Source organism: Tinamus guttatus, unplaced genomic scaffold (genome assembly GCF_059628265.1).
Source record: "Tinamus guttatus ecotype Peru unplaced genomic scaffold, ASM5962826v1 Tinamus_guttatus_pri_ptg000004l, whole genome shotgun sequence".
Classification (NCBI taxonomy): Eukaryota; Metazoa; Chordata; class Aves; order Tinamiformes; family Tinamidae; genus Tinamus; species Tinamus guttatus.
Window position 1 is genome coordinate 9,482,353 of NW_028288538.1, and position 13,562 is coordinate 9,495,914.

Consider the following 13,562-nt stretch of genomic DNA (forward strand, 5'->3'; position numbering starts at 1 on the left):
GTGCTCGGGGTAAGGTTTCATGAGGCCCTTGAGAAGATGACACCAGGATCTTAGAGATAAGGAAGCAAGTCCAAAAGGGTAAATGTAAGGTCATGGTCTTGGAAGAAGCAGTCTCTGAAACATGTGTCCGTGGGGCATAATTTTCTGAAGTGCCCAAGGTTTTGCATGGCTGCACTTACAAATTTAAGAATCAACTGCTGTTTGTTTTCAGATCTTGACTGTTTTTAGGCTGGATTTTAGGCTTTGTCTCACTGGCATCTAGGAGTTGTTTGATTGTAACCCAAGCTTGCATAATAGCGAAGTTGAAACATGGTGAGGAGAGAAGGGGAATAATTTACATTACCCAAAGGTCATTTGTTGGGCTAACAAAAATTCTGCTTGGCTTGTTGAAAGTATTTGCTGTGTGTCCTAAATTCTACTGGAGCAAAGCATGCACAGAGTAGAGGACACGATGGACCTGAAATGTTTTATAGCATCTGCTCTGCTGTTTAGCACTGAAGTCAGAATGGGAAAAATCTGTCATAAGAATAATAGTTTTCTAGTCATGTTTTCAAAGCCCGTGTAAATCTAGTAATTTGTGATGACATATTCCCAGTGTTTCACAGTTATTTTTCACTTGCAATCTGTGAATCTAGCTGGTGAAAGGGTATTAAGTATGGCCCTCAGCCCAATCCAGAGCCCATTAAGTGCTCATTTGAGGCTTTCCAAGAAGGAAAGATTCATCTTCTAAGCTCATATATTAATGCAAGGGCCATCTACGTGTAATATAAAAAGATCATGTATTGCTGCTGTTGTTTAGGAATGTGCAGGATAAAATACAGATTTAGATGGAGAAGTTTGTGAGCTGCTCATAGCTTTTTTTCCTATCCTACCTTGCTATCTCCCTGATGTACCTCGCTTCTACAAATCAGCTGCAGTTTGCCAGTATTTCCTTTTTCCTTGGTGACTGAAATACCGTCCTTGGCAGCAAGGCACAACTAACACATCGCAGCCGCTGCGAGGGGCTGGCACATCCCCTTGATGCTCGAGGCAGCCCAGCTCGGCTCCGGGGGTCCCGCCGTGTCCGCAGGGCTCGCTCCGAGCGCTGCCCCGTCTCTCGTGCCATGCCCCGATGCTGCCCTGGCAGTGCAGCCCCTGCGCCGGCGGAGAACTTGCTCTGCAGGGCAAGGCAAATAGGCTTTAACAGAAATGGTTTCAAAATATGAGACGCTCGTTCCTTTTTCTGTGTCAGGAAAGAAAGCTTTAAGACTCGAATTAGATGACAAATATGAATTGGGAGAAATCCATTCCATTCATTGCGTTCTTTCATCTTGAATTTTAGATCTGGTCTCTTTGTTGTATTAATTTACATAGTTGAAGAAGTACAAATACCAAAAGGTGACGATACTTAAATATTTAAATAAAATCATTTAGGAATGGTAAAAGCAGTCCTGATTACCTGACTACTACTCTAGTGTGGGAGAGCATGGATCAAATGCTTTCTTTCACTTTACTGTTCATGTGAACAGCACTAAGCAGAGAAGTTATCAGTTTGTGTTTTTTCCAAAATGATACATGTCCTCCACAGAGGAGCCTTTGGTCTATTGCTAGATGCCTGTTGGATGTGTGAGCCCACCACTTCAGAGGATAAATTAAGCTGTGACTTTTTAGGTACAAGTCAGAAGTGTGACTGGCTGAGCTGCGCTGGTGGTAGTTGGCAGACGTGGCGCAGAGGTGCTGGGTTGCTGAGACTGTCGGGAACTTCGAATTGGCAGCTGGGGAGAGAGCTGTATTTGAGTATTTTAAAGCTGTATTTTTAAGAAGAGCTTGTTCTAAAAAAATACATTTTGAGCCAATTTTAGTGCTGATTTTTTTTTGTGTACATTTTTGTGAAGGATAGGCTCTTCTCCAAACACGGATGCCAAAAAAGCAAGACAAGAGCTTGTAAAGTGGATATAGCAACTTTGCTGTTTTGTCTTTTTCCCTCCAGTCCTTTCCGTTTTTGTAAATTAGGTGCAAGTTCTTGGCGATGTGTGCTGTGCTGTTTCTTGGGTAGAGCAAAGGCTCAAAGTCTCTGATTGCCGCTGTACTGCAAATAATAATAAAACCATAATCAAGGTAGCATTTATTTTGTGGTTATTCTGAACATTAGAGACTCGTGGCAATTATAATACCATTAAGTTGTAATGGAAAAAGATTTAAAAGTAAATCATGAGACTCTTGGAAGGAGATGAAAATGTTGCTCAGTTTTCTTCAGCATCAGAGGCATTGCATTCCTCCCTCTTATGGCAAGGAGAACAAACTAAAGTGATTCCCAAAAAGCTGGGGCATAGATCCAGGCCTGTGTGGGGCCATATAAAAGACAGGTTTATGCGTGAGAGGTTAAGTGGGAATAAAGATAGTCTCAAAATTGTTTTCTGTGATTTTTGGATGTCAAGTGTTCCTGACTGTTTAGTAGTGAACAGAGATGAAGACAAGCATGGAGCAAGTGTCCCGCGTCCCGCAGTGCCCGCTTGCCAGGGCGTCCCCGCAGCCAGGACGCGTGCGACGCTGGAGGGAGCCCTGGGGCAGGTGCCCGTCCGTGCTGCGAGGCCCCTGCAGCCGCGTGGAGAGCGGCCGTTAACATGGGAAGGGTAAATTCGGTGCTTATGCAAATCCCCACGCATGTATATCATGCCGTAGCCTGTCATGCTGATATGGTATTTATTAATTGCTTTTAAAAGCCCTTTATTACCTGACTTGTCAGGAAAAAACTGCATGGAAATATGAGGCTACCAGAAAAGAAAAACCACATATTCGTATTTCAAATATCATGTGGTTTGAACACACACACACACACACACACACACACAAGTGTTTTCAAAGTTTAAAATATCCTTCTGAATGTGCACTTTAATTCCACATAGGTATCTCAATAGCTGTAGGAGTTAATAGAGACTGAATTAAGTTTCACGGGAAATACACCACGAATGACCATTTTATTGAAAGTTTCAAGTTAAGAGGCAAATGTCGAATAGCACTAGCTATTTTCAGCTTTGCTGACATGTAGTGCTCTCCTTTTGAGTGAGCACTGCGTCTCCCAGCCATGCTCATGGGGCTGAGAGGTGAAAGCTGCTCCGTGTTTTGAGGTTCGTGTCGCTGTTGTGACTGGCTGCGGTTGACAACCCGCTGCCACCCTTCACTCGAGGCCTGGTTTGTGCCATGGCAGCGTGAGCAGCACCAGCCTTGGGCGGGATGGCAGGAGCGGCAGCGGCTGCGGGGCTCTTGTCAGCCCCTTTCTTTGGGAGAAAGAGATTTTATGGAACAAAATGATTTCTTCTAGGTAGTCTGTAGTCTTGTTTGGGCCATAATGGCTATACTATGCATAGGATCTACATTGTACAGTGTCCCAAGAGAGACTTTTACTGTTTTTACTCTTTCCCGTTGTAAGGGAGAGATGATGTACGTGGCTTTGGTCACTTTGATCGTTTAAAACAAAGTCCTTCCAGGCCAAACTGGAAGCGAGCATCCAAGGAGGAGCAGCCTGTGCCTGATAAATGCTTCTCCCTTTGCGTAGGCAGGCTCATAACAATGTAAAAATGTGATTTTTTTTTCAGCTTTTCAATTTCCTCTTAATAACTTTAACGGAGGATCATTTAAAGCAATACAAATTTGAAAGCTCTTAGAAGGTTATAAAGGTTAATTGAAATACCTATTTAAATTGTTGTGTATTGTATTTGATTTTGTTTTATTCATCTACCCCTCTTTTTTTTTGCATATTGTGAATTTTCCTGACAAAGGGCCAATGGAGGGAAACTGATTTCAATATAACCTAATTCTGGCACATATTAGTATTCAGGAGGTATTATTTACCTTTACCTGATGCAGTATGTTAATTTGACTTGGAAAATGGGTAAAATGGGAACACAGGGTAAACAAGTTATTGAATTAAACAGAATTATAACTACAGATCAGTGGTTCTAGGACCCTGGAGCTTCTCCTGCAGCCAGCGCTGTTCAGCAGACAAGCAGGGCATCATCCTCCCCCGCTTTTGTAGTGGTCTATGCATGCAGGAAAGGGTGCACTGAAGGAAAATGTAACTGTAAAAGCTGTATATGTTGGTAGGCCAGGAATGGATTTTACTGACAAGTGACTTGAAAGCCTTCGAGTAGGTAGCTGCCCCCTTGCTGAAGAGCTCCTCTTTGTGTATTTTTGCATGGGCTTCGTTAAACTGTTTAGAGTTATCATTAAAACATTTTTGTATTTTAGGGTCCTTATTTTCTCTAGAGCGGCTTATTTCACTTTAGCTTGCCCTTGCTTGCCTTGCTGCTAACTTTTAAGGAATTTTAAATGAACACAGGACATCCATAGCCTCCTGTACAGACACTCCAAAGGTACTTTAAGTGCTTTGGCTTACGCTGTAGAAAGTGCCTTTGCCCTGTCTGTAGGTAACCAGACGATGCTGGCTTTGAGCTTCTCCTTGTGTAGCCGCTTTTCTATTTACACACTCTTTTAAACCTACTCTGAATTTGCTAAAGTGAACTAAAACGCAGATACTCGCTATGAGTCTTAATTTAGTGCGGAAGTTTTGGTGATCTTGATGCTTATTTTGGCAGGTATGAATATAAAAATGAGCTGACACACATTTATTAAAGTTTCTTTTCTTTTGTGTGTTATGAGCACCAGTGTCTTTAGCAGTCTTAAAAGCTTCTGTACAAGTAGTGGAAAACCTGCGAGGACTGGGAAGGTTTCCCGGTGCATGTCCTGGAGACGTGGTTGCAGCCAGGTCGCTGCCGTTAGGATCCTGGTTCGGAGGAGATGGATACGAACAGTTAAGGTCGTTGGTCAGGCTTAGGCCCGTAGCGCCCTGCGCACGCAGGAGCCAAGAGCTGCGGAGTCTGCGGATGGATTTGAGTCCAAAGTCACGATGGGACCTGTTGGGATGTCTAGGATCCTCCCCCAGAGCATTAATGAAAAGCAGATGCCATCTGGAAGGATTCTCATGCCAATGGATTGTGGTGCCATCTTTGTCTGGCAGTTCTCATCAATCACAAATGGCTTTTAAACAGATTTATATTTTACCTTCAATTATATGATTTCATCTTCTCAGGTGCCAAGGACACTCTCCTTGACCTTTCAGTATCCCCTTTTAGAAGCAGGACTTCTTCTGAACAGAGGTATTTGTTGTGATGGATCTTGTTAGTCGTCTGTCTTTGTTTTTCCTTTTCCCACACCAGTTTATCCCTTCCTTTTTCATGACTCTTCCACTCCTTCCTACTGCATTTTCTTTCCTTTCCTCTTGCCATAGGTTTAAATAACAGCTTTACCTTTTGCATTTCTAAAACTTGGACATTTAAGTATGAAATTGTAGTGTATTACATCTTTTTTTCCATCTACTAGATTAAAAAAAATACAAAAGAAAAAAAAAAAACCCAAACTGCAATACTTTCAGAGGGTGGCATTTTTGGACGATGGTTTTATGGTATGTGTGTGAATGTGAATGCTTTTGAAACCAATTAAATTTAAGTGAATAATGCATTCAGTACAGCAGCCATGACAAGTTATGTTGATGGTGAATCTATCTAGTTTGTATGGATTGCTCCCACATTTTTAATCCAACTCTCTCCAGTTTCAAATTAGCTATTGAATTAACTCTAGTTCTTAGCTATGATAAGGCTGTCTTCATGCAGCTTATTTTGAAAGATATTTCTTTGATGTCCATAAGAGTTAGAATCATTTTTATTGAGTGCAAGTCTAGCAGTACAACACTTAAGAGTGTTTTCTAGGCCGCTGAATCCCAGGGGTGCAGCCGGTGAATAGTCAGCTATATAACAACGCAGAGAAACAAAGGCAAGCTTTAAATGAAGTAATTGCCAGCATATTGTTTGTAATGTGTTTAGTTTTAGTTTAAAGAAAATCTGAAAACAATTGATGCCTTTGTGAATATCTTTCCAGTGCAGTGTTGGAACGTGCAGGGCCCAGGTGAGGCTTTGCTACACTCCATACATGTGCTCTAAATGGGGCAGGCCCTGCCAAGGAGACCTGGTAGCTGACATGGATTGGACAGAAGAAGGAAAGCGGGGGAAATTATCACTATTTTATGGATAGGAAACTGAGACACAAAAGAGTTAACAGTGATCTGTAGCTGAAGTGGGAATTCACCCGTGTATCCAGTTCTGTCTTCTACAGCATCCTCTCCATTTGTCTTCCCTTTTAGTCCAGATGGAGTGACTCGTATTGTGGTAAAATTGACTTTTTGGAAGTTTTAAATAGCTTTAAAAAGTCTATGTTTAGGAGCATTGAAGAGTATGAGGAGCCAGTAAAACAGGGGTATCTGATACAGAGTAGCCTGATGCCTACATAGTGATAAGATGCAGAGAGCAATGTTTTAAAAACATTTTTGTGGCAGTAGTAAGAATATGTCTATAGCAGATGTGTAAGGGGGTAGGATTAGGCTGATCTTTCATTAGCCAGTGCTAAATCTACGTTGTCTCTGAGAGCTAGAATCCTGCTGGTGAGGCCTGGAGAGGTTCTTCCATCGGGTTTAGGGAGGCTGTGGGGTATGTGATCTATAGGCACTGGTTTGTCATTCCCTGGATCTAGCTGCCTGTGCAAACCGTGCTGGTGTGACAGGGCAGCTGCTCCCCTACTTGCAGGCACTGAGGTCTATAGTCCTGCGCCGCGCTGTGTGCTGGGGAGGTCCCTGGGGCCTCCAGGGGGGAAATGATGATGCATTTGCTCCCCCAGAGGCCTACAATAACCACTAATCAAATCTCCATTCGTATTTTCCCTGTAGATTCAGGGTACAAGAATAAAAGAGTGTTAAACAATCCTGCCTTTAAGTGAGCCGTGCTGTTCCCCAGCTTTGCGGGGCTGTGCGGCATCGCCTTCCCGCTCCCTTCTGGTTTTAGAACAACCCGAAGCGCAGTCCTGCTGCTGGAGGTGCCCCCCGAGGCGCAGGGCAGGGACATGGGGTCTGCCCCCGTGGCAGTCTAAGGCTGCGCTCCGTCACGCAGCAGCTCGGCTGCGCTGCAGGGTGATGAGGCTGCGCACCCCACGCGGGGCGCTCCCACGTGGGTGTTTTGAGACGGTGCCACATAAACATGTAAAATGAGATTGGTTTGTGGAGAACAGAGCTCTAAACTCATCTAAGCTCCAAAGGTTTCTGCTTGCCAAATTTAAAGGCTCATACCAATTAACACCACTGAAGCACTATTCCTAAATATAACTTTTGGGGGGATATAAGGCTTGTGTGTTAATCTTTTTATTTTGTAGAAATGATAGGTAATAGTGTGGGCTGGATGTATTCACTAATTATTAGTAGTATTAATTTATTTTTATTAAGGATATTTCCCATAGGAAGCAGGTTTCATGCATGACTTTGGACAAAATATAATCCACCATCTGATCTGCTCTAAAATTCCTGCTGCACGTTTAAAAGCTGAGGGCATGATGGCCAAAAGCTGTATCATCCTATTGCTTATTGGTATTTTTTAACCTATATCTCAACAACACTAATTATAATCTTAAATATTTATGTGGATATATAAATACCAAATTATTTTTCCTCACACTGAAAAAGAACCTTGAAGAGCTGAAGATTCTTAATGAATCTTCTAATAAGCAGTATGTTCAGTTTGAAAATACTGTCTTCCCTCATTATTTTTCTCTGGAAAAAAAAATGACTTTGGTTGCTTTTTTATTTCTATAACAAATAGTTTCCTTAATTTTAACTAATCTTTGAGGAGTTTTTCTTCAAATAACGAGCAGGACTAGCTAGTGAAACAATATCACCTTTTATTAGTGAGGCAAGATTTGAATCACACAACATGCAAAAAAAGAGGGGGAAATATTTTTGTGAGGAAAAGTCATCAAGCTGTTGAAAGAGGCATGTGAGTATTAGGAATAAGATATTGTTAATTTATATTCCTGCTTGTTAGAAATAAAAAAGGTTATCAGTAGAAATGATTATATGATTTATCATCTTCTATGCTTTTATTAGACTTACAGGAAAAGGTACTTAATCCCAACTTTTACCATCTCTTGTAATAAATTTGCATTTTAATAGAACGGAGTGTTTGAGAAGTCAGAGGGCGAGCTGGACAGAGGTAGCATTTTGGCATCACTATTCTCGTAAGCGAATGAAGACTGACAACCACTGAGCGCAGTCGGTGCTCTTCTGAAGAAGAATATAAGCCATGGTAAACAAAAATAAATCCAGGCCTGCAGGGCCTAATGAAAAAATAATCCTCTTGAGAGGAAAGATCATTATGCACCACCACACTAAAGTTGCCATCTACTATCCTGACAATTCTGGAGCTGCTGGACTCCAGGATTTATGTCCACGTGCGTTGAATCAGGCTGCATATTTCCTCGGTACTGTCAGGGCAACCTGATCTGCCCTATAATCTTTCTTACTTTCTGGTTGTTAAAATATCAGCACTACGCATAATTTAAGCAGGGTTATATAGCTGTCTTCCAACACATGAGGACAACAGGACAGATTACAGTAATATTTCCTGATCGGCAAATGAAAGGTAAGGGAGTTGCAGTTTCATTAAAATGCTGATAAGCTGCTGTGAGGGACAGGCCTGTTCTCCCTTCCTGGCCCACATGTTCCTTCCCCTGGCTTTTGTCAGTGGGCTGGACAACGGGCGACCGCACCGGCTGCATCAGCTAATGCAGTTAGTGTAGAGTGGCTAATGTAGAGTGGTTTTCCTAAGAAATAGAGGGGGCAGGAGTTAAATTTGATACTGCTTGAACTCTCCCTGCAGCATCTCAGCAACAAATGTGAACGTGTCTTAGTTAAGCAAAATATTTCTTAGCAAATTAATAGCGGGAATTTAAAATATATAAGGATACTTAAACAGTAGGATTTAAATATGCTGTGATTCTAGAAACGGAATGTTGATTATACACATATTGAAAGAATTGCACTTCCCTTCCTTGTCTGAAATCTCTATTAGAGTCTCTTGATAGTATCTCAGCTTCTAGCTAACCTTTCAGAGCACGTCGGCACATTGCTGCTGCCAGCGCTAGCGCTAGGATAAAATAGATGCTGAATAGCAGTGAACAGTTGTAAAATTCTCTCTCACAAATCACACTAGGATTTTTTTCTGTCACTTTTTTTTTGGATTCCAGTGGCTTTCAGCGTAGTACTGTTTGAAGGTATTTAACCATTTTGAGAACACTAGTTTATCTTTTCTTTTATGCATCTTAATAATGATGGCTAGGCAAATGTCAGGGGAAAATGTTCAAGTCAAATTTCAGGCACCGAATTTTAATGTTTACCCTATAATCTCCATAATATTTAAACATTTCTTACAGTTGCAAATGTTAGGGTTTTATCTGTAGCACTGTGTTATGCAGAGAGAGAAAAAAATGTGAATAAACCTTAATTGCAGGCAGTAGTGCGATAGAGAACAGTAAAAGCGACTCTATCCTAAGTAGTAGCCTTTAAATGGACACTGCTGCAGGTAATAATTATTGAATTCTAATTATGTATCTCTCCGCTGCAAGGTATGCATTTGTTTTGGATATATCAAAAAACAAACAAACAGAAAAACAGATAGTTGTTATAATTGTTCTGAAAACATTTTGTAAACCTTGTAAGTCTTAAAACTTGATTCAGGCGTTGCAGTGCTGAGAGTGCTGAGGCAGGTAGTGAATAACAGGAGTCAAGAATATAAAGCAGAAACAAGGAAACTGCAGTGATCCATGTGATTGTCTTGCTGACTTAGCCAAGAAACTTAGACCACTCAAGCCAAGATCATGGGATTAGTGATTCTAAGTCTTAACTTCCACTTGAACAGGCCCCCCTAACATACCTGCTTCTCCAGTTTGGTAACACCTTGGTAGACCCCTTCTTTATTCACTAATTGAAAGACAATAAAATAAAATAGTTACTAGGCTTGAGGAAAGCACCACATAAGACAAAATCCATTCCTTATGCCAGGTTTTATTTCAGCCGGAGATGCTACTCCAGATGGTAACTAGGAAGAATATCCTGGCTCAGGCTGGCTTCCATGGCATAGCTGGCAGGGTCGGGCTTAGTCTTTGCAGGAAGAGATACACTCTTTTCTTGAAAGTGGGAGTCTGGAATATCTGGCACCTTGCATGTGTTTCTGCATTTAAAAAAGAAAAAGGAATTCTGTGGTACCATCTTGCAGCCTTCCTACAGTGCATAGAAAAACTCTGGATAATCTTACTGCACTCACGTAACAACTCTGCCACTATCCATCAAGGGTTAAAAAAAAAAAAAGTTGCATTTCATCCAGAACTCCTGAAAGGAAAACCAACCACATGCTGCCCAATTTCTCAGGTTCAACAATCAAATTGAAGGCAAATGCTTCAGGGAGTAGAGTAATAACTGTATCAGAGCTCTCTACCATATATGAAGAGAAATACTTCAGCAGTAGGCAGAGACACTTGTAAGCAGCCTAGCTTTGGCATTCCAAGACTAAAAGCTGCAAGAGCACACATTTCTATGATCAGAAGCAAGCATACTCTTCAGCGTTTCCAAGTATATTAGGAGCTGGAAGATGATGCTTTTAACTTCTGTATTTATTCTTTGCTTTTCAATCAAGATCCACTAATCTGAACTCATCACAGGACAAGATGTGATGCAATGACTTACTGCCCTCAGCTGAGAGTGTTACTGTACAATAGCTGAAGAAAACGTCAAGTACAAAAAAAATCACTGTTCTGATACAAATTAGCTTACCAAGTAAACAGCAAAACAGAGAACTTTGACCTAATTATAGTAGAATATAAGGTATTGGATTAACACTCCAGACTTCTAATTAACCACAATATGTCTCATCCTCTTGATTTTAGCTGAGTGGGCCACTTTTCTAATTTAAACTAGCAGCTGTCCAATATTAACACTTACCACTTAGTGCTGATTCTTGTGCAGCTGTCAGCCTAGCTGCCTGTGTTGTAATTGTAGACATTTCAAGAATAAATTTCAGAAAAATTCAAAAACATCTTTAAGCCTGATATGCTTTTATTTGTGTGAATATTGAAAAAAAATAGAGAACTCAAATTTAAATTTAAAAAACAAAAACATACCCTATACTGTTTGTTATTTTTTTCATGCAAAAAGTACAGAATAGTAGTTATTGTTCAAGACATCCACAAAAATCTTCATAAAAACTAATTACAGTCATGACGATTTTACAGCTTTACTTAAACAGGAATACCAAAGTGTGACATGCACATACCAAAATAATTTTAAGATGCTATAAATTAATCCAACTTTGGTACTGCTTTTCAGATAAAACTTGTTTACCAGTGGACTACTAGAGAAAGAAGATGCGTACTTAAGCCACTTAATTTATTGCAGTTGTTACCATGCTTTAAGAGGAATACTTCATATAAATTGAAACTATTGATTCAACAGACAAGAATTTATCTTGTTTGGGAAATCTTGTTTCTTTGATACAATTCTTTTTAGTCCAATAAATTAAACATTGAGAAGCCACGCATGCTCATCAATAGTTCCTCTCTCGAGATCTCATGTCAGCACACTATAGCATCTGTTATAGCATCTCTTCTCCTTTTAAAACATCTGAAATTCAAACCAAACTTTTTCTCAGTAGTAAGAACCAAACTTAGAACTTCTCTCTAAAGAAAGACACAGTATGTGCCTTTCAGAAAGAACCGTATTAAGACCATGTGCTAGTATTGTAAGTTGCACACTAGTCCCCTGACCTGTTTTCCAAAGTGTAACAGAAAAGCATACTAATAATCATACAAAGGAGACAGAAATTTAATCTAAGATCTGCAGTGTCTACACAAACTTCAGATATGCCTCTATTACTCACAAAGGGTTCTTCTTTTTTTAGTTTTCACTACACATAAACAGAAATGGACTTCAAACCTGACTCTTCAGTTATCTAATAGACTGTGGAAAACTTAGAAAACTGAAAAGAGACAAAGCCCAAAGCCCAACTGACTTTTTTTACATGTTGTTACGGGACCTTCAAAGCACAAGTATCATCAGTAGGGATGGTAACGAGGCCCAGGGTTATAGGAGTTGTAGCCATACTGTCCATAGGGGGAAGAATAAGATTGTCCTTGTCTGTGCTGCTGGTAGTTATTGCCCCAACTTCTTTCTGGCCTCTGATTAGATCTGTGGTCACCTTGCCAGTTGTATCTGTCCCCTCTAAAGTATCTGCCATCCTGAAATCTGTAATGAAAAGAAGCGTCTTAAAATTTTGCACAAACAAGAGATTTTAAAATATAAACTTTTAAATATTTCCACAAGAACTGTCACTCGACTACTTACAGTCTCCATTACTTACTGTTTTTATAACTCTGATAAAAATATAATAATCTGAAATTGTTTGTTCATTTCCTACTATTACCCAGCATATCATTTGCTGAGCAGGGAAGGACAGAGTGCTTCCTAACACAAAGCATTCACAATGTACTAGAGGAACTCCTAGAACTTTGAGTAAAGACTCCAGGACATCTTACCTAAAAAGTGGCCAGATAGTCTAGCTCTAGAGAGAGCTAATTCCAAGAGAGTTTCAATCTAGCCTCCTTGATAATATCTGAAAGCTGTGGCAAGGCAGGTTTCAGTACAACTTAGCTACCAAACAGCCCGAGGTCTTGAAAATTGCATATTCTTTAAAACACAATGCTACCATTTTTGAGGTCTTTTAGCAGTGACCAGGTGCAAGCACATAACTCAGATACATTTGAGGAGTTGCTTATGGTATTTAATGGTTTTTAAATCTTTTCCCTACTTTTTAGAGGAAACTGCTTCTTTTCAATATAGAAGCCTATGAAGTAACAAACAACTTCTATTAGCACATTACTTCTCTGTTTTGAAATTCACCCTACCATGTATTTGTGAAAGTATCAAGATCTGTAAAAACAAAATAAAAAATAAAACAGTACCGATCTCTGTTTCTGTTGCCACCCGATCTATTTCTCCACTCTTCAACTATGGGCGGTGGATCCGCAGGGCGTTTCAGGTACTCCTGGTATTCCTTATCGTCTAGCGTAAAGCGATGAGCAAACATTGTTTCATACTTCCCGGGCACGTCAACTGAAGAAGCCATCCTGAAAAATTTAAACATGGAATACAACAGAAATAGGTTTAGTGGTATATGAAGACTTTCCCTGTAATAGTTACCAAAATCTACTTAGGGCAAATCAAGGATAATGAAATGCTGCACTTTGATTAACACAGTAGTTGAGTTCTGGGCTAACAGTAAAGATGCCTGATTCTTAAATTTTATCATCTAAGCCTGCAAATACAAACGAAGCACCCTCCACTGCCTCAGCTCCCCTGAATAGGTTGTCCCTAGCAGAAAGCAATTCCAGTTCTTCCAACATCCAATCTTTGATAAATGTACTGGAAATCCCAGGAATTTATCTAAATCAGTGTTTTTGAGGGACTGCATCTACACTGGATAAATCAGAATGAGACAACTAGTAGCTACTACAGTCACCCATTCCACAGCAGTGCCTTCGGGTCGGTTTTGAGAGACCTGAGTTAGATGGGCAGAAACTGTTGCAGAAATTAGCAGGGCATTTCTATGTTCACAATTACTAACAGAATGAGAAAAAAAAAAAAAAAAAAAAAGACAGCT

The 13,562-nt window shown here is 40.3% G+C and overlaps 1 protein-coding gene across 1 annotated transcript; it reads right to left on the reverse strand.

Moving 5' to 3' along the window:
* Positions 1 to 11,769: 11,769 nt before the first annotated feature.
* On the reverse strand, positions 11,770 to 13,075 carry RAMAC (RNA guanine-7 methyltransferase activating subunit). Its single transcript, XM_010221879.2, has 2 exons — positions 12,865 to 13,075; positions 11,770 to 12,148 (listed from the first exon to the last, which is right to left on the reverse strand). Exons 1-2 carry the CDS (start codon positions 13,044 to 13,046, stop codon positions 11,959 to 11,961), a joined length of 372 nt encoding a protein of 123 aa, XP_010220181.2. The 5' UTR covers positions 13,047 to 13,075; the 3' UTR covers positions 11,770 to 11,958.
* Between the last annotated feature and the right edge of the window lie 487 nt (positions 13,076 to 13,562).